Source organism: Gobio gobio (genome assembly GCF_949357685.1).
Source record: "Gobio gobio genome assembly, chromosome: 8".
NCBI classification, from domain to species: domain Eukaryota; kingdom Metazoa; phylum Chordata; class Actinopteri; order Cypriniformes; family Gobionidae; genus Gobio; species Gobio gobio.
Genome location: NC_137114.1, coordinates 48899470 through 48921790, shown reverse-complemented (window position 1 = coordinate 48921790; position 22321 = coordinate 48899470). Strand labels below are relative to the sequence as shown.

Below are 22321 nucleotides of genomic sequence, written 5' to 3'. Positions count from 1 at the left end.
TGATTTTTTGAAGGTTTGATATGTGCCTAATAATGTGGGGTATTTAGAAATTTAATCATATGTAGTTCAAAAATTAAAAAAGTACAAGTTAAAATATTACCGAATCCCAGGAATGACCCACATACACAATCTTATAGAGGAATGTCATGTCTTCGTCCTTGCTTGGCAACACCATGTGAATCGGTACTTTATCTGACAAAATAGTGTACTTGTTGCGGACGGTTACAATCACCCTTTCCACGTGAATTCGGAGGTGGGCATTTTTTCTTGTGCTCCCCACATCTCTTGCATCAGCTGACAGCGTTCTTTTGTGAAAGCAGGGATCTTTACCTCGGCACACATAAGTCCCACACTGTCCTTTATGTCAAAGCCGCGATCAGCCAACACCATATCCCCAGGTAACAGTTTGTCTTACAAGCGCGATCCAAGCGAGCCGACGACTCAGTTAATCCATTTTCGAACTTTTTCCCATGGCGATTATGTGATCTAGTGTTACACCCCACAATGCAGCAACGGTTTACCATGGTTTCCAATAATAACGCCAAATTAAGACACACGACTGAGAGGGAGCACGTCTATAAACAGTGCGCAGTAGTCCGAGTAGCAGCAAATGAGGCCATCAACATGGCCGCCACGCAAAGTAATGACGTCATACGCCCGAGCCCTATACTACTCTATACTCAAGATGAACATGATTGGCAGAAACTGTGTGTTTTGTACCCTTTGACTCTTTATAATAAGATTCCATTAGTTAACATTTAAACTAGCAATACAATCTGTATAATTTATCATCCATAAACTCATTATTTCACAGCTAACAAAACATTATAGACTCAAGAATGGACACTAACCTGTTTGTTCCTCAGTATCTTCATGTTTTATTCCGGATGGTTCTGGATAACTCATGTCTTCAATCTCCTCTTTAATAAACTCCATCTTCAGTCACAGATTTCAGCTGCTACACCTGGAGTTTGTCCTTCTCTTTTAGTATGATGAAGTTGTGAATATTCCCAGTACTTATGCTGCCTTCACGTGCTCTCGGAATTTTCGTAAATACGAGTTTCCTAGGTAAAAATTGCACATGAAGGCCCTCACATTTGAAAACTTGAATGCAAATCACGACTTCAGAAGTCTGAATGACCACATTTCCGATAGCACGTGAAGGCAGCATTATTGGTGAAGTGTTGTGGAAGGGACACCACATCTGCCAAATGTAAAAATGTAAAAAAATAAATTACAAAAAAGGTAGTGAATTTACACTGAAATACCACTTATATTTAAATTAAGTGAACATGTTTTCTGTTAGAAACGTGGAGTATTTTGATAGGTTTAGATATTAATTGCATTTAAGGTCTGGTTAATTAGCTATCATATTAAAAACTTCCATGGAGAAAAAACAAAACTTCCATGGATAAACAACCACATCATCCTAACTAAGTTACATGAATAGTTAAAAAGCCTCTTTCACTAGATTATGGGGTCTCCACTGGTGATTAAAATCTCAGAGCATAATTTCTTAACTTTATCACCAAACATTTTATAACACACATCTGAAACGCGGTAATTAGCCTACTTTCTACTAAAGTAAGTTAACTAACACAACTTTCACGCGCAGCTGATTGACATAAACTGCGCGCTCTTGATGTTGTTGTTATTGTGGTTATTTCAGCAAACAATTTACCTCGCATATTCAGTTTAACAGCAAGTTAAAGAGGGCTATAACTTCATCGTTCAGTTGAAATATGCGCGTGCATTTCAGACACTTACATTGTGTTCTTTATCCGCGCATGTAAACACGTCCTTGATGGTCGGTGTTTTCTAGCGCATTTAAACTCCTCAGGTAATGTCTGAAATGTTCTCTCAACTCTTTCGCTGAGGCTCACGCATGTGCAGTTCCAGTGGAATGGTCCACCCGAATACATCATAGGGGGCGCCGCATTCGTGCAGATGTATTAGTGTTAAAACTTTAATAGCGATATCCTCCTGACCAAACAAAATATGACAGAAAAGGAGCAGGTTAAGATTATATGCTTCTGGGTATTTGATTGCCCCCCTGTTTCGGGTCCGTCTTTTTTTTATGAACATATGCCTATAAAAATTGTAGGGGATTCATAATTCACAAAGATCACTTCAGAGAACAGGATAAGAAACTTGAATTGGAGCAAGGCAATATAATACATTTGCAATCAAGATACAATAAACGGGGATAGTTAAAAAAAAAAAAAAAACTAAACTAAAATGATTACTAAAAATATATAAACATAAGAAAGAAACATCTAAAGCAATAACTGAACATGGGGAAACTAAAACCTGTCATCTTCAGGAGACTATCAGGAAGTAACCATTACAATTAAACCATATTTTTTAATCAATAAAGCAGTTTTAGATGCTTTCTTGTTAAACGATGAACAAAGAGAGTCATATAGGTTTAAATCAATATAAAAAGCTTAAAATTGGGCCAGAGACATTTTCCATTTATGAAGAGAGTTGGCATTTTTAACATATCGATATGCAAACTCTCTTCATAAATGCAAAATGTCTCTGGTGGATATCATTCATCTCATTTGACCCTGAGTCCTAAATCAAAAACGGTACATTTGATACTTCTTTGCCTAATCCCATTAAAAAAAAAACAAGTGTGCTGTTGTTTTTTAAGGTTGTTTGCTGTTGGAAAATAAATTTAAATCATTCAAAATAATCTTTTTTTCATCCTGGTTTCATCCACCACTTGACTGAAATGTATGCTCCGCTTCTAACATACCGTGAACATCTAAACTATTCTCTAAAGTAATTAAAATATTGAGAAACTCAGCGACCAACATAAACAGAAAATAACGAAGAGGAACACCTTAGTCTGATGCCTCTACCAATAACAAACCGGGGAGAAACATCTTTCACCAAAGACACATTGCTGTTAATATTTTTGTAAAAAGTTGGAACTGTTTTTAACAAAAGAAAAGCCAAAACCAAACTTATGCATAGGCCTAAGGCCTTATAAAAGTCTAAAACTAAAATAAATTGTTTTATCATTGATTTAATCTAAAATATCCAACACAAGCCAAAACCAGACTGGGAAACAGACGATTTCTTCTAAGCATGGTTTCAATCTGTTTGCGTAAAGGGAGGATAACAATTTATAATCTGAATTAAATTAATTGATTGGGCGGCAATTATCTTAACAGAGAATCTTTGTTGGAGACTGGTGCAGGTTATAAATTGTGCTTTCATGATTTATTATTGCCAATGACAAATTTGGAAATGATCACTTTGGTGCATTGGGCAGGCAACAATATAAAATAATAATAAAAAAACACACGGTGAAGTGGGCCAAATTAGCCGCTAAAACACTGGGAATTCAACGGTGCTCCCGATGGCCAGTGGGCCTGGTGTTTATATTTGGGGGAAACAGCACTCATTATTGTTTATCGTTTGTATGATATTTGCTTGTATTGTTCCTACATCATATGAAATATGATTTATTTTTCTCCAGAACTCAATTTGACCTGTAAATAATGCAAATGGATCAACAGTTTGATTATTGTTTAATATATTACATCTTCTGTTTTTGTTTTGTTTTTTACATCCACCAAATCTGGTGAACTGAAGCTTTGGAACTTTATATTCCAATGCAGTCAATAATCAAGGATAAAAATGAACTCCAACCTCTTTGTATGATACACGACCTGATCATTTGATTGACAATAATACTACATCTCAAACATATTTATTTCAGTATCAAGGTAGAATGTTTAAACTCATTAATGTGATGAAAACTATATAACTCATTCTCTGTGTTCATTAAATAGATCAATCAAGACATGATGTTGTTTATGTTTTATTGCTCAAATTTGCACGTACAATCAAAACACAATATACTTATTAAGTCATTATTAGTTGAATGTATCTAATTCAAGTAAGACCTAATTTAATTTACACTGTAAGAGTTGTTCTCACACATTTACTTGAATGTATTTGACATGAAAACAAATGTTGCTCACTTGTAACATATTTTCATATGATTGTGAAGGCTTGAAAAATGTTTGAAACTCTTCTCACACTGAGTACACTGGTACGGTTTCTCTCCAGTATGAACTCGCTCATGTACTTTTAGTGATCCAGACCGATTGAAACTCTTGTCACAATATGAGCAGTTATAGGGTCTTTCTCCAGTATGAATTCTTTGGTGCTGTTTCAGATGGGCAGCTCTAGTAAAGCTCTTCCCACAGTCCGAACACGCATGATCTCTCACATCATCATGTGTTTTCTGGTGCTGTTTAAAACTGTCCAGCCTTGAAAACCCCTTTCCACAGTGAGAACACACATAAGGCTTCTCATCTGAATGAACTTTCATGTGTTTTTTGAGATATGACAATGAAATAAAATGTTTACCACACTGATCGCAGTTAAATGGCTTTTCGCCAGAGTGACCGTGTTGATGATTCCTAAGAGCTTTGGTACATCTGAAACTCTTCCCACACTGAGTACAGCGGTGCGGCTTCTCCCCGGTATGAATTCTTTGGTGCCGTTTCAGTTCACTGGTTGTAGTAAAGCTCTTCCCACACTCTGAACACACATGATCTCTCACTTCATCATGTGTTTTCTGGTGCAGTTTTAAGCTGTCCAGTCTTGAAAAACTCTTTCCACAGAGAGAACAAACGTAAGGCTTCTCACCTGAATGAACTATCAGGTGTTTTTTTAGATTTGAGGATGAAATAAAATCTTTACCACACTGATCACAGTTAAATGGCTTTTCTCCAGTGTGAATGTGCAGATGATACATGAAACCTGATTCACCAGAATAACTCTTTCCACACTGAGAGCATGTATACGGTTTCTCTCCACTGTGAATTCTCATGTGTTTGTTAAGGATTCCTTCATTTTGGAAACTTTTTCCACACTGTGAGCAGGTATACAGCCTTTTGGATTTTGTTCCTTGAGATACATGTTTCTCCTCCACTTCATTTAGTTTGTGTTGTTGCTCCGTCACTTCCCTTTGGTCTGAAATAAAAATATTAAGTAGTCAGAATCAGTTCAAGGAGGATAAATATGAAAATATTCAAGTGAAAACTTACACTGTAAATAAAAATATTGTTTTGAAAATGTTGGAAACTGACAATTATACATTGGCTCAATAAATTATTATCCCCCTGCAAAAATGTGCATTGTACTACTAATAGCTGTATTCACTTAAAAATCTAAATTTATATTCACCAAACATATTTAATTGTGCTCAGTTAATCTAAGTCGAAGTGAAAAATGTGTGTTGGCTGAAAAAGTCCAACATCGAAAAAACTGTATATGCATGTGCAAAAGGAAAACCGTGGGTTTTGAGAATTCAAATGCGGATGCACTGAAGACCGAAACAAACATCATTCCCAAGAGAATACAGATATTCATTCAAGTTTCAAGATGTTATGGTGAGTATTGAGCACTGAAATTGTTCCCCAAAGTTTTGGTTTAGGACCGTTTAAAATGCATTTTGTAGAATCGCGAGTTCCTGCATTCATTGATTTCATGATTGTATTTTCCCAGTTACCACATAGTTGATGGTTGCCTATAGTTTCATATACACTATATTTCCAAAAGTATTGGGAGTGGGACTTTCACCCTGTGGTCTGTGTGGGTCCTAACGCCCCAGTATAGTGATGGGGACACTATACTGTAACAAGCACCGTCCTTTGGATGAGACGTTAAACCGAGGTCCTGACTCTGTGGTCATTAAAAATCCTAGGATGTACTTCGATAAAGAGTAGGGGTGTAACCCCGGCATCCTGGCCAAATTTGCCCATTGGCCCCTGTCCATCATGCCCTTCTAATCATCCCCATATATATATATATATATATATATATATATATATATATATATATATATATATATATATATATATATATATATATATATATATATTAGAGGTGTAACGGTACACGTATTCGTACCGAACTGTTTCGGTACAGGGCTTTCGGTTCGGTTCACGCTTGTACCGAACGGTTTCCAAGTGCAATCTTTAACAGCTAACAGTCGGCTTGTTTTAAGCGCGGAACACACTTCAATCTGAGTTCCCACACAAACATATTAAGTATTCAGTCCATTTTATCACGAAATTCAAACCATGCCGTTTTGACGCTCTATGTGGCGTGACTGATCAATCACAATTCAAGCGCACGCGCGTGAGCGTGATCATCTGAAGGTCTGAAGGTATGTTGAGGATACATTACAACTTACTGTCATGTATCATATGTGGTGTAATCACTAAATCAGTGTTTCAACGGCGGAAAGACGTCTATAACTGCTTGTGAACTAAACAATGTCATGTAACGTTAGCATCACAATTAAGTTACCTCAGGCAGTCGTTCAGTGTCCACAGAATTTTATTCACTAGAGAAATCAACTCTTTCACTAAATATATGCTCTATATTAGCCATTATATTCGACTTAACCTGTTAGGGATGTTAAATAAACCTGTCATGAAAATGACAGACACTGTGTATAGCCTAAATTATTATATTTCAACAACGAATTGGAGAAAAAACAATTTTATAATTAGATTTAGAAGTTAATGCAAAAACTGCCTCATGTGAAGTTTACATGTTTGCATACAATGTGTTATTTGTTAATTATTATACCTAAAAATAAATAGCAACTGAATTTAGGCTAATAGTTTGGGCTTTGTTGTTCACCTTTAATGTTAATGTGCAACTAAGGCTGCGTTCACACTGCAGGGCTTAATGCTCAATTCCGATTTTTTGAAAAAATGCGATTTTTTTTGCAAGGCCGTTCACATTTCCAATTAAATGCGACCTTTTGTGATCTCCTGTGTGAACGTGAAATGACCCAGAAGTGACCCGCATGCGCAGAAGAGTACTCAACGGTCAACGACGTCACTTGATGTTTACGGAAGTAGCCAAATATGGGTGTCAGCATTGGAGTTTGTTTAGCTTTATTAAAGTTATTTTCGCAACGGAGCCAGCACCATTACAACCTTCTCATGTTAAGAAGAAAATTAAAAAAGAGGAGGAGAGCAAGGTTTTTGGCCATGGCGTTTTGTGGAGCAGTGGTAGCAACGTCGATACAGAGAAACGTGTGGGTGCGGAGTCGCAGCCAGGAGTGGTGGGATACTGATGTGAGTGGCTTTACTGATACCGAATTCGTCAGTAACTTCAGAATGACCAGATCCACCTTCAATTATGTTTGTGAGTGCCTTCAACTAACTTTGTCACGGGAAGAGACACGTCTGCGGCGGCCCATGCAGAAACGCGTTGGAGTTGGAGTGTATTGGCTAGCAACAGGTGCGTACTTCTTCTTTTATTGGCGGTTAGCAACTATTTCTTGTGCATTCAACGTACAATGATGACATTTGTCGCGTATCAACGACGTGCGGGTCGGATACATGTGACCTGGCAGTTCAGACTGAAGACGCATTTCAAAAGATCGGATATGTATCGGATTTGGACCACATACCCAAGTGGCCTGGGTCGCATTTGAAAAGATCGGATCTGTGTCGTTCAGACTGTCATGAAAAGATCAGATACAGGTCACATAAGGGCAAAAAAAATCGGAATTGGGTCGTTTCAGCCTGCAGTGTGAACGCAGCCTAAGTGTGCCCTATATAATTTACAGAAATATCTTCAAAAAACTTTTAGTTATAATTTAATTAATTCAAGGACAGACACTTTTTTTCTTTTTCAGTAAACCACTGTTTAATAAAAATAAATAAAAAGCAATTTTGTAAAACTGCTGTACCGAACTCGTACCGAACCGTGACTTAAAAACCGTGGTACGTACCGAACCGTCAGTTTTGTGTACTGTTACACCCCTATATATATATATATTTACACGATTGGCTGCATCAATCTGTCTCCTCTCCACCAATAAGCTGGTGTGTGGTGGGCGTTCTGGCGCAATATAAACATCCTCCAGGTGAATGCTGCACATTGGTGGTGAATGAGGAGATTCCCCCCTTCTACATAAAGCACTTTGAGTGCCTAGAAAAGCGCTATATAAAAATAATTAATTATAAAACTTCTCATAAATGCTCTTAAAAATAGTCTTAGGCTTTAACTTAAGTGTCAAAAGATTCTTAGTAAAGAGTAGGACTTGTCTAAGAGTAGGAGACTTTTATAAAGAAGCTAAAAGCAACTTTCAGCTAAATCTAAGACTGATTGATGATGTGGCACTTAAGTGTTGCTAACTAAGGACTACAATGATGCCAACCCAAAATGGCCGCCCTCAACCTCTGAATCAGCCAATAGTGAACCTGCAAGAGTGAAGTCACAGCAGCATTACACCAATCATGTAATGTCATTATAATAAAATCATGTAATTAAGATTGAAACTTTAATATTTATTTTTTTTAAGTGCTTTGCATTGTGCAAAATCACAAATTAGTATTGATGCTGTGGTATCCTTTTCTACTGATACAGTTGGGCAAAAAAGTATTTAGTCAGCCACAAATTCTGCAAGTTCTCCCACTTAAAAAGATGAGAGAGGCCTGTATCTTTCATCATAGGTACACTTCAACTATGAGTTCAAAAAATCCAGAAAATCACATTGTCTGATTTTTAAAGAATTTATTTGCAAAGTATGGTGGGAAAAAGTTAATCTCAATACTGTTATATACCCTTTGTTGGCAATGACAGAGGTTAAACATTTTCTGTAAGTCTCCACAAGGTTTTTACACACTGTTGCTGGTAGTTTGGCCCATTCCTCCATGCAGATCTCCTTTAGAGCAGTGATGTTTCGTAAGCACATTGTGTAGTTGTGATTGTATTATCACAACTAAAACAATTGACTGCAATCACAACTAATCTCTTGATTTTGCATGTGTTCATCATTTCTTTGTATGACAGCCTGGCCAAAAATTATGTCTGCACAAGTTTGTGTTATGTCATTGTATTATCACAACTAAAACAATTGACTCCAATGACATAACACAAACTTGTGCAGACATAATTTTTGGCCAGGCTGTCATACAAAGAAATGATGAACACATGCAAAATCAAGAGATGATCAATTAAATATTAATAACTGATTATGTTGCAGTAAATGTATGTTTTTTTTCCTCTGAGCGTTTTTCTAAACCCTGTAGCTGTAGTTTGTCTTTTTACCAAATAATTTTGTCAGATATACCTTCACTAAGTTTAGTGTTTTGTTCTTCCCTGAAAATTTTAACTACTTAAAAAAATATAAATATAAAAATATTTTCCTCATATTTAAGCAAACTTGTAGTGTATGTTTGTTGTGGTCAGTGCCACAGTTGAGCTATTTAAGACTATTTATTCCTTTCATTTCTACAGTTAGAGCATTGATTTGTAGAGTGGGAGAAGTAATTCAATTTCTTACTAGGTCAGTTACAAGAAGAATAACTTGACGATCAAGCTTTTATCATTTTGTCAACTCCCTTACGGGGGTGATAATGCGCCCTGCCACAAAGCAAAAATGGTTCAGGAATGCTTTGAGGAGCCAACAGTCTGAGTCTGAGGTCTCGACTTGGCCTCCAAATTCCCCAGATCTCAATCCAATCGAGCATCTGTGGGATGTGCTGAACAAACAAGTCCGATCCACAGAGGCCCCACCTCGCAGCTTACAGGAATTAAAGGATCTTCTGCTAACATCTTGGTGCCAGATACAACAGCACACATTCAGGGGTCTAGTGGAGTCCATGCCTCGACGGGTCAGGGCTGAATATATATATATATACAATGATCAGGCATAACATTATGATTATGGACATTAATTTGCTGCCAAAACAGCCCTGACTTGTCAAGGCATGGACTCCACTAGACCCCTGAATGTGTGCTGTGGTATCTGGCACCAAGATGTTAGCAGCAGGCCTCAATGGATCTGACTTGTTTGTTCAGCACATTCCACAGATGCTTGATTGGATTGAGATCTGGGGAATTTGGAGGCCAAGTCAACACCTTGCATTCGTTATTGAACCATTTTTTGCTTTGTGGCAGGACGCATTATCCTGCTGAGAGAGGCCACAGCCACCAGGGAATACCGTTTCCATGAACGCGTGTACATGGTCTGCAACAGTGCTTAGGTAGGTTGTACGTGTCAAAGTAACATCCACATGGATGGCAGTACCCAAGGTTTCCCACTGTTGGCGCTTTCAGCTGTGGACAGGGGTCAGCAAAAATAGGCACCCTGACTGGTCTGCTAATATAAATATGGGTTCAACAAACTGTGATGCACTGTGTATTCTGACACCTTTCTATCAGAACCAGCATTAACTTCTTGAGCAATATGAGCTACAGTAGCTCATCTGTTTGATCAAACCACATGGGCCAGCCTTCACTCCCCATGTGCATCAATGAGCCATGACCCTGTCGCCGGTTCACCACTGTTCCTTCCTTGGAGCACTTTTGATAGATCGTGAGCACTGTAGACCGGGAACACTCCACAAGAGCTGCAGTTATCGAGATGCTCTGACCCAGTCGTCTAGCCATCACAATTTGGCCCGTGTCAAACTCTGTCAAATCCTTATGCTTGCCCATTTTTCCTGCTTCTAACACATCAAATTTTTTAGCTGCTTTGAAACAATCTACATTGTTAAAAGCGCTATATAAATAAAGTTGACTTGACTTGACTTGACTTTGAGGTCAAAATGTTCACTTGCTGCCTAATAAACTTTGTACACGTTGCACATGCGCATTTAAATTTTCTGCAGTATTTACATAGGTTGCAACTCGTGGCGAGAGATTGCGCAAAACTGCGAATGTGTCGACCGCCTGTGTATGCGTACAAATCAAAAGAAGCATAATTTGCAAGGCTGTGCATTCCACTGTGTGCATACATTCACATATGCGAGAAAAAAAAAAATGAAGAATACTTTCGGCTTAAGCATTGTTGCAGACAATGTACACCCTTTTATGGAAACGGTATTCCCTGGTGGCTGGGGCTCTTTCAGCAGATAATGCGCCCTACCACAAAGCAAAAATGGTTCAGGAATGGTTTGAGGTAGACATGTGCCGGTAAACAGTAATACAATATACCGCAATAATGAACATGAACAATATTGTTATCGTGGGCACTTCAAAATACCGTGAATAATTATTTATTACGAATTATTCAGATTTTTAGAATGTATTTTAAGAATACTTTACCCATCAACCGTTTAAAATGAACAGGCACGTGCAGAGGGGGGGGCTTTGGGTGCTCGAGCCCCTGCCCTTTTTCAAAATGAATCAAAAGTGCCCCTCTCTGACAAATATCAATGATAATATCGTGGTCAATAAAACTACATAAATGTGATTATTATAACATGACAATGTATACAATAGTAACGGACGGCTCAAAAGTCGGATAATTTCTGTTGAGGCGTTGCTATAACGCGTTGCTATGGGTTGCGTTGCGTGCGTTTTGATTGACAGCTGATTTTCCACTGCTCGGAAACGGCTCTCGAGCCAAATATGGTCCTTTCAGAGAGTGTGTGGCCTTACGGGAAAAAAGTAAACCAATATTTTTTTTCATCCATAATCAGAGCTAATGTGTTGATTTAATTACAAATCTATATATTATATATTTTAAAGTATTACACATTTCACCAATGCCCGTTTGTCATGTATATACACCAACCAATCGTGATCTGGCAAAGCAAGTTCAAATTCCATTGGGAGATGTGAAGTGGAGCGGTAATTTTCTGTTCTTATTCATAAATCGGTTGAAAATTACATGGACGATTTCCTGCGGTTTGTCTCATTTTATAAATTGCATCACTGACAAAATGGATTTTAACTGACAACAAACAAATCACTGTACAAAACCATTCAGCAGCAAAAGTCGCGTTAATGGTAAGTAGTGTTAAATTCACTTGTATTTATGTATATTGATACACCGTTTACTATTTCATGACACTATCAAAGTTAACAAAACCCAAGTACCACCGGCACCTACAGGCCTATTATGTGAAGTGCAGGCTGGCGAAATGGTGACGTGAAAGGACTTTATTATATTAACGTTACCATTTTTGAATATTATGCAGCATTATGAAAGAAGTCTCTTAAGTTCATCAAGCCTGCATTTATTTGATAAAAAACAGCAATATTGTGAAATATTATTAAAATGATGGTTTAAAATATAAAATAATTATATTTAAAATATAATATATTCCTGGGATCACAGCTGGATTTTCAGCATCATTACTCCACTCTTCAGTGTCACATGATCATTCAGAAATCATTCTAATATGAGGATTTAATGTCAATGATGGAAACTGTGATACTCTTTTCAAGATTGTTGGATTAATAAAAAGTTAAAAAGAACATAATGTAATAATATTTCACAATATTAGGCTACTGTTTTTTCTGTATTTTTGATTAAATAAATGCAGGCTTGATGAGCATATATATATATATATATATATATATATATATATATATATATATATATATATATATATATATATATATATATATATATATATATATTGCCCCTTTTTTACATTTGAGCCCCTGTCCCTGAAGAACTCTCTGCACGGCCCTGAAAATGAACAACGCGTCAAAGAGGAACGCGCACTGATGTAAACAGACCGTTCATGAGCCGAGCACATGGCGGAAGGCGTGAAGACGCACTGAAGTGCACATTCACTTTCAGACAGCAGGGAAACGATACAGCATATTGCTGGGGAAACGGCTGTATTTCTGCTGTTCCATCAGCGCCCTGCTGATGGAACAGCAGAAATACAGCCGTTTCCCCAGTAACCACAATCCAGTGCTCGTCATCACATAACCTAATACTTAAAGACTTAAAGTCGTTTTCAAACTTAAATTTTTTTTTTTTAAATTACATGCCCTAGATCTGGTTTGAATATGTTCTGACTGTTGTTCAATCACACACTTTACAATAAGGCTCCATTATTTAACATTAGTTCATTCATTAACAAACTGACAATGAAAAATACTTCTAAAGCATGTATTAATCTTAGTTAAATGTACATTTCAGCATTTAATAACACATTATTAAAATCAAAAGTTGTAACTGTATTATTTAATGGACCTGAACTTACACTAACAGTTGCTTTTTTAAACTAACATTATCAAAGAAGAATAACTTCTGTAAAAATGTAGCTATTTGCTCTTTGTTAATGTTAATGCATTAACTGGCGAGACATTATTGTAAAGTGTTACCTATTGTTCTTTATAATTCTTTAGCACTTTAATCTGTTTCAAATATTTGTTTACTTTATACATTTTTGTGTATTGCTTTATTGTATTTAAATGTTTGGTTCTTTTGTTATAAAAAAAGTTTTTAAACCTGTTATAGTATGACAACACTTTTTTAGCAACTTTTTTGCAAATATCGTGATAATACCGTATACCGTGATAAAAGCTTCAGCAATTAATCGCAACATGAAAATTTGATACCGGCACATGCCTAGTTTGAGGAGCACAACAACGAGTTTGAGGTGTTTGACTTGGCCTCCAAATTCCCCAGATCTCAATCCAATCGAGCTTCTGTGGGATGTGCTGAACAAACAAGTCTGATCCATGGAGGCCCCACCTCACAACTTACAGGACTTAAAGGATCTGCTGCTAACATCTTGGTGCCACAGCACACCTTCAGGATGTATTTTATTAGTAATTGTACTTTTTTTTAGATTTGTACAAGTACAAGATGTACTTTGTGTAGATTTTAAAACATTACTTTCCAAAGATTTTTTCAAAGAATTACCTTCTGCTGCTAAATTATACTAAACTAATTTAATATATTTTTTTGTCATATTTATAACAAAAAAAAATTGTTGTTTTTCTCTATAATAAAGTAGTGTATTTAGTGGATTCTGGATTGTGTTTAACAAATAAAAGAGTGACCACAAACACTATTCTTTAAAGATAGCAGGATAATGCGCCCTGCCACAAAAATGGTTTGAGCACAACAACGAGTTTGAGGTGTTTGACTTGGCCTCCAAATTCCCCAGATCTCAATCCAATCGAGCATCTGTGGGATGTGCTGAACAAACAAGTCTGAATTATGAAGGCCCCACCTCGCAGCTTACATGACTTAAAGGATCTGCTGGTAACATGTTGGTGCCAGATACCACAGCACACCTTCAGGGGTCTAGTGGAGTCCATGCCTCGACGGGTCAGGGTATACAGCCCTGTATACAGCCCTATACGGGATTGTGTTTAATTAATAAAAGAGTGACCATTAGTTCCACCAACACAAACACTAGTGATGTGGGGGGGGGGGGGTTATTACTGCCTAGATTGTGATATCCTACTGAGAATAGGAATGACAACTGTTAAGACATAATTGTAACGGTTAAAAATGTTTTTTGTAATGATGATTCAATAAAAAAACAAAACAATGTAAAATAATGAGATATAGTTAACTAAAATTAAAACCATTTTCGTTACTTAAAAATAAAATAAACGTAACTTGAAATAAAATATGTAATGCAGTGCTAATAATATAAACGTTAAATAATAAATGATTTAAATTTCTAATTAAACGTCAAAAGTGGAAACTTGCATTCCCCCTTAAAACTCTTAATGGTGCCCCTGATTCAATACAATATATTTTTGTTGGAAAGTGTGTGGTCTCCTCCTCTCTGCTGCCCACGTGTTACTCCTAACTATGTTAGGATACCTCTTCAGCTCCCTTAAATAATCCAGGAGCTGAGACCTAGTTAAAGGGATAGTTCACCCAAAAAGTGATACTATGGTAGTCAATGGCAGCAGAGATCTGCTTGGTTACAAATATTCTTCCAAATATCTTCCTTTGTGTTCAGCAGAAGAAAGAAATGTATACAGGTTTGGAACAACTTGAGGGTGAGTAAATGATGACATAATTTTCATTTTTGGGTGAACTATCCCTTTAACACTTAGGAACCTTTATGAATCACACTTATTCTTCTAAATCTAGGAATAAGAGTAAAATTACATAATTGTTCAAAATTTTGACATACTTAAGACTACAATTTGGTATCTGTATCTGGCCCTGGTCTCTGTCTGTGTAATTATCAATTATCAGATCTAAGTAAAGCTTAGTTCTGTCATTCTGTTGTTGATACAATTCAAATGTGTTTGACAACTGCTATACATGATTATGATCATATAGGTGCATCTCTATATAATTTATCATCCACATACTGCTTTTTAATTCCCAGAATTACTGAAGAATGGATGGACACCAACCTGTTTGTTCCTCAGTATCTTCATGTTTTATTCTGGATGGTTCTGGATAACGCATGTCTTCAATCTCCTCTTTAATAAACTCCATCTTTAACAGTCACACAGATTTCAGCTGCTACACCTGGAGTTTGTCCTTCTCTTGTAGGATGATGTGAATATTCCCAGTATTTATTGGTGAAGTGTTGTGGGAGGGGCATCAGATCTGCCTCCCTTACATTAAGAAGATACTTAATGTAAACGTTAAAGCTACTTAAAGGAAAATATGCGTTTCTTATAGAGTATTTTGTTTTGTTTTTTGTTATTATAAAATGTTAATACAAAACTATAATGCGTTTCATTACATTAATAGTTAAACACTAGAGATGACTAACGTCAAACTATTTAAATTAGGAACATATCACTCACATGCAGAACGGAAATTTACGGCATCCGACGAAAATATTCCGTAATCGTCGTTTTTTTCATGGTCCAGTTCTCAACAACGTTGAGCTTGAAATACACTCTCTTCTGCGCATTCTCAGTGAGTGCGCGCGATGTCATGGCTTCTTAAAGGGGCCGCGCATTCTTAAGCAAATGACATCGCTGCACTGGTTTAATGCAATACACATCACACAAATGGCTTCGACTAATTCAACAGACTAGTCACCTTGCACCCTTACCTATTGCATCAGGATGAATAAACGTAACATACAAAAGTAGACACATCATTTGAATTAAATCTCACGATGCTTACATTGCATCCGTGAAAATAATAAGTATACCTACATTAATCTACAGATTTATATATTTGTAAATTGTACGTTTATTTAATACTTTTAATGTAGGCTTGTGTAAAATAGTGTGGGAGGCACAGTTTAAAACATCTGTTCTTTAGTCAGATAAACAGATGTTTTAGTTTATTTGTACAGTCTTTAAACTTTACTGCAGCTGTTTTACTGGAATCTTTTAAACATCTAAATAAAGAAAACAATAATTTTATTTATCAGTTTTTTCTATTATTAGCTTCTATTATTTTCTAACTACATTCAAATCTGGTGAACATTACCACATTGTACTATGTCTGCAGTTACTAATGCATACAAATGAACGCAACCTCTTTTTTATGATACAAGACCTGATCATTCTGTCTGGGATTATTTTAATAATTTGTGTAGTAATGTGTTTGAAACTAAATTCATCCTCAATAAATAATAACTCAATCAAGACAATATGTATATCCTCTTATTTCTCATGATTTCATGCACAATCATAACTCCATATTAATAGACAAATTAGTCAGAAGCAAATTACATTCATGTATTCTACACACAACCCAGCCTAAAAGAATATGCAAAACTGCATGACTAGTGAGGCTTCAACTTATAAGTCTTTATAGTTCTCAGAGCATTTAAACAAATTCACAAAATTAAACTAAATTGTGTATTTGAAATGAAAAAGTGTTCATGTGTTATGAAATCTTTGTATATGAATGATGAGAACAGAAAATCTCTCCACACTGAGTACAGCGCTTCTCTTCAGTATAGTAAGGGTGGTTTTCCTACAGGGGTACAAGGCTGCAGGATCGCCGAATGACTAAAGAAACATTATCAGCAAGATGTTAGAAAACATTTCTTGTTTATTACCACTGAAGGGGCAGGTCAGATACCTGTGTCTCTTCTTTTATACACCTATCCTTCTCAATGTTCATATATTCAGTCTTTAAAGAATAAAAGAGTCTTCTATCTAGTATGTATGTCTCTCTCTGGCGAAGGAGAGCGATGGCTGTATCTTTGTTTAGGTATTGGGTGTACTTTTGATAAATGTCAGGATCCGCTGACACTAACTAGAGTGCGATATACCCTAGTGCTTTTGTGTGTGCGTTGCATGATCGGTGCAGGCCCAATATTGAAGATGAACATTTTCTGCACACGACACCAGACCTGAAGACACCTTTCTAGGACCTCCTGGGTCATTATGATCAAAATCTAGTCATGGGGCAACACCTAGTCAACCTAGTTTAGTGATATGTTCTGCTATCCATCCTTGTGTGGAAATGTACTTTGACTGTGCATTTCCTCTGCCAATCAGAATCATTCCACATGGCAGAAATTACGTGGCTAGACCTTGAACACAGTATAACTGTTCAGAAATTGTATGTACGTTAGGCAGAGGCGGGGAGACTGTTAGAGGGAGTGCGGCCTACGAACTCCTTGTGATCTGGCTTCTGCTGATGAAACTGCAAACTATTCTTCAGTACATTTTTCTTGAATTAATCTAACTCCTGACTCTTGGTCTTCATTTTTCACTACTGGTCCTGGGTCCTAAACTGTTACCCCAACACCACCCACTGCTACTTATACCAAAGCCAGGCTTGCACCATGGCGGATTCACTATTTACATGGCGGAATTTGCAAGACTGAACGCTTCTCCAGAGAGAAATCCTTTATTTTTAATATTTAAACATGTTTGTGTGCTGCTGCATGTCCCTGAGTGTGTAATAAGCAGAGTGTACGCGTGCTGTGCACCCGCCAATAGGTGCATATTACTAACGCGCCTTTTAAATAACACAAAAAATACTGCACTATTGACTTTAGAGCAGGTTTTTGTTGGTCAATGGCGCAGTCGTTTTCAGTTGCCTCAAAATAGCAACCGATGGACGAACAGATGTTCGTGTTGTTTTAAAACGCCACGTTGTTTAAATAATGAATGCACTCACGCACATCTGTTCGTCCATCTGTTGCTATTTTGAGGCAACTGAAAACGACCATTGACCAACAACAACCTGCTCTAAAGTCAATAGTGCAGTATTTTTTTGTGTTATTTAAAGGGCACGTTAGTAATATGCACCTATTGGAAGCTGGACGTGAAAATGATAACTAACACTTGTTTCGAAAAAACACTTGCATCGCGCCTGGCGTCGCATTGTGCCGGGTGTATGATAGGGCCCAAAGGGGTATTCACATCGAATACAAATTGAGCGTCTGGAGTGAGTGATTTCCATGTTAAGTCAATGTAAAGACGCATTGGCGCACATCTGGAGGTGATTTCGCCTCATTCGCGCATCCAGTTCGCACGAAAGAGGCGAATTGAGTGTCTTGCGCGTTACACGTGAGTGATTTTATTTGGTGCTTTTTGTGAATTCACGCGTTTAAAGCACATTCGCGTCTGATGCCCGCGGGAAGTACCGCTGAAAGCGCTTGTCATCCAGGCGCAGCTCCTGGAGCAAGTGGTGAAGCGGTCTGGAGGACCCAAGTACGGCGACGATGAGCCCTACGCCGCTGTTCTGCTCTCCAGAGCAAATACAGAGCGGTGACTCTTTTGATGAATGCTCAATCAACATCAGCCATCTTGCAAACAGACAACCGCCTAGCACTTGCCCCTCACACAAGAAGCAAATTTCGCTTCAAACGCTCGCTTTGGATGTGAGAGTGGATTCAAAATGTTCAAGCGTCCAACTAGATGCGATAGAAGCGAATTTGACGCTCAATTTGCCTTCGGTGTGAACGCAACATTAGACCTTAATCTTCGGAACACAAATGAAGATATTTTTTATGAAATCAGAGAGCTCTCTGACCCCTCCATAGACAGTAATTTAATTAGCACTTTCAAAGCCCAGAAAGGTAGGAAAGACATCGTTAAAACAGTCCATGTGACTCCAGTGGTTCAACCTTAATGTTATGAAGCCACGAGAATACTTTTTGTTCGCAAAAATCTAACAAAAATAACAACTTTATTCAACAATTTTTTCTCGTCTGTGCCAGTCTCCTTCGCAGTTTACGTTGTAAATACAGTGCAGCGCTTTTGAAGTGAACAACGTTGGCCAATGGTAAGCCGGCGTTCTGACTTAACGATTCGAAAGCGCTGTTTTTACTACCTTTCTGGGCCTTGAAAGTGGTTGTTGTGTTGCTGCCTATGGAGGGTTCAAATGCCGTCCAATTTCATAAAAATATCTTAATTTATGTTCCGAAGATGAACGAAGGTCTTTCGGGTTTGGAACGACATGAGGGGGAGTAATTAATGACAGAATTTTTGGGTGAACTATCCCTTTAATACTGAATCAAAACTAGTTAGCACAGTATGTGTAATTGAAAGAGTCTAATGACAACATCTGGTTACACTTAAAATAGTTACAAAATAGATGTATGGGATGATAAAAACTTATACCATTAATCATATCCAGCATGTGTTACTTGAGAGATAGGAAGAGAGAGAGAAAGTGCCAAAGAAAAGAGGAGGCATAGAAAGAGTGGCCCAAGAAAGGGAACCAGAGGAAGAAGAGGGAGAGAAAGAAGAGAAGAGCGCAGAGTAACAGTTGCAATCTTTTTTTACCCCTTCCCTTGCTTGACCATGTGACTTAAACCCAAAGTGAGACATTCAAACTGACCAATCGGATAATTACAACTTCCCCCACTATAAAAAGTGTGACAATTCCTAGATCACGATGTACACACATCTTGGCCTACAGGCCTATCAAGAGTGGGTTGAAACAATACAGCAAATGTCCTTGTTCACTTACATATATCTTCGATTATTTTCAATCCTCCAGTATGAAGTCGCCCATGCACTTTCAGGTGTCCCAACTGAGCAAAACTCTTGCCACAAACTGAGCACTTGTAAGGTTTGTCTCCAGTATGAATTCTTTGGTGCTGTTTCAGATGGCTAGATGCAATAAAGCTCTTCCCACAGTCCAAACACACATGATCTCTCTCACCGCTGTGAATTTTCTGGTGCAGTTTAAGAGAGTTCAGCCATATAAAACTCCTTCCACAAAAAGAACACACATGTTGCCTCTCATTTGCATGCATTTTCAGGTGTTCTTTTAAATTTGACGATACATTAAAACCTTTACCACAATGATCACAGTTAAATGGCTTTTCTCCAGTGTGAACACGCAGATGATTATCAAGAACAATTTTACTTCTGAAACTCTTCTCACAATGAGTGCAGTGGTAGGGCTTCTCTCCAGTGTGAACTCGCTCATGTGATTTCAGGGTTCCAGACAGAGTGAATCTCTTGTCACAGTATGAGCACTTGTAAGGTTTTTCTCCAGTATGAATTCTTTGGTGCTGTTTCAGATTGCCAGCTCTATAAAAGCTCTTCCCACAGTCACAACACACATGATCTCTCACTTCATCGTGTGTTTTCTGGTGCTGTTTGCGATGATCTAGTCGTGTAAAACTCTTTCCACAGAAATAACACACAAAAGGCCTCTCACCTGAATGAACTCTCAGGTGTTTTTTTAGATTCGCTGCTAAATTAAAATCTTTTCCACACTGAACGCAGTTGAATGGTTTTTCTCCAGAGTGAATGCGCAGATGATTTTTGAGTCCGGATATATATGTGAAACTCTTTCCACACTGAGAGCAGGTGTGCAACTTTTTGGCTGTTTTTCGTTGGGTTTTCAGGTTACAATGTTTTTCCTCCACTTCATTCAGTTTGTGTCTTTGCTCCATCACTTCCATCTGGTCTGAAATGAACACAATAAGTCAGAATTAGCAAGAGATCAGCATCTGTACCTGATATTTGTTGTGGTAAAGGTTAGCTCTGTCATTTGTTTGTTAATGCAATCAAAATAATGACAATTGCTATTAAACAAGGTTATGATCATTTCAACATAATTTACTCTCCCTACATTGTGCATTTTTTACAGCACCTAAATCTGTGTAGGTTTGTAAAATTTTTCATAAACAATGAAGAATGAAAAATGGACACCAACCTGTTAGTTCCTCAGCATCTTCATGTTTTATTCTGGAGGGTTCTGGATAACTCATGTCTTCAATCTCCTGTTTAATAAACTCCATCTTTAACAGTCACACAGATTTCAGCTGCTACACCTGGAGTTTGTCCTTCTCTTGTAGGATGATGTGAATATTCCCAGTATTTATTGGTGAATTGCTGTGGGAGTTGTGATAGTACTACAGATGCCCACAGGATCAGATCTGGCAAATTGGAAAAGAACTTACTGAATTTATGGATACTTAATTTACACGTAAACATATGCATTCCCAGCTAGAATACAGGACATTTATGTATGGCTTATACAATCAGGGTACGATGCGTTTCATTAAGTAGTACTAACATCAAATCTGGGGCGCATTAATGCCAAACTCAACAAATTGGGAACATCTCTCGCACACAGAATGTAAATATATGGCATCCGGCGTCAGTTTTATCTTGAACTGGTCGAATTTACAGCACTCGTGTCGCGCACTACGTTCTTCTGCTCCTGTCGTTTGTTCCTTTGGATTTGTCAGGGTTGCCAGAACTAGCGAAATTAGCAACCAAAACCAGCCCAATGTCCGGAAAAAACCCGCATACTTGGCAACCTCCATTTGTAAAGCAAACTTGAAAACAGTAATTTAGCGTTTTGCTGCCACCTTTTGGATATTCCTAGTAACTCTCCCACACTGTCAGGCAAGTTGACAAATATGTTTTCAGTATTACAGGGATATATTTAAACGTTACCATGCATTTGTCTATAAGCATTTCACAGATTTATTTCTAAATAAATTATAAAAAACTAGTGCACCAGCTGTACGAACTGGGTGTATGCATTTATTTATTACCCCTTGTCAAAAAAGGATTCCAATAAGAAACCTGTACAGGATTCCTTTTAGAATTTCTATCATATTTTGGAACCATTCCTATAGGATTCCATTAGGAATTGTCTTATATATTTATGTCTAGTCCTATAAGATTCTTATCTGATTCCTATAGGATTCTCTGGGAATTGACTTAGAAGACAATACAAAAATATCCTGTAGGATCATTTCTACAGGATTTGAATGGGATCCAACTGGGTCCCTAATCAGGTCTATATGGGAATTTGTATTTATTTATTTAACGAATCAAGCATTTTTAAGAATCCTAAAGCAGCACTTTTCCACTTTATATTTTACTAACCAATAGTCCTTTTTGAAAAAACAGCACAACTTGTGCAAACATTTTATTGTCAGCACAGTATATGCCAGCTTTAAATAAAAAAAAACTGTGTTAAATTATTTTACAATAGAGATTTAGATGTTTACAGCTCTCTCTCTCTCTCTCTCTCTCTCTCTCTCTCTCTCTCTCTCTCTCTCTCTCTCTCTCTCTCTCTCTCTCTCTCTCTCTCTCTCTCTCTCTCTCTCACACACACACACACACACACACACACACACACACACACACACACACACACACACACACACACACACACACACACACACAC

The 22321-nt window shown here is 37.5% G+C and overlaps 1 protein-coding gene and 1 long non-coding RNA gene across 2 annotated transcripts; both read right to left on the bottom strand.

Moving 5' to 3' along the window:
* Positions 1 to 3840: 3840 nt before the first annotated feature.
* On the bottom strand, positions 3841 to 15657 carry LOC307130006. Its single transcript, XR_013816986.1, has 3 exons — positions 15541 to 15657; positions 15139 to 15345; positions 3841 to 4998 (listed from the first exon to the last, which is right to left on the bottom strand). It is a non-coding gene; the product is annotated as an uncharacterized lncRNA (long non-coding RNA).
* A 3488-nt stretch (positions 15658 to 19145) lies between these two features.
* LOC307129972 (uncharacterized protein) lies at positions 19146 to 21366 on the bottom strand. The gene is made up of 3 exons (XM_079822795.1): positions 21194 to 21366; positions 20831 to 21053; positions 19146 to 20581 (listed from the first exon to the last, which is right to left on the bottom strand). The coding sequence occupies exons 2-3, from the start codon at positions 20913 to 20915 to the stop codon at positions 19623 to 19625; spliced, it is 1044 nt and encodes a 347-aa protein (XP_079678921.1). The 5' UTR covers positions 20916 to 21053; positions 21194 to 21366; the 3' UTR covers positions 19146 to 19622.
* Between the last annotated feature and the right edge of the window lie 955 nt (positions 21367 to 22321).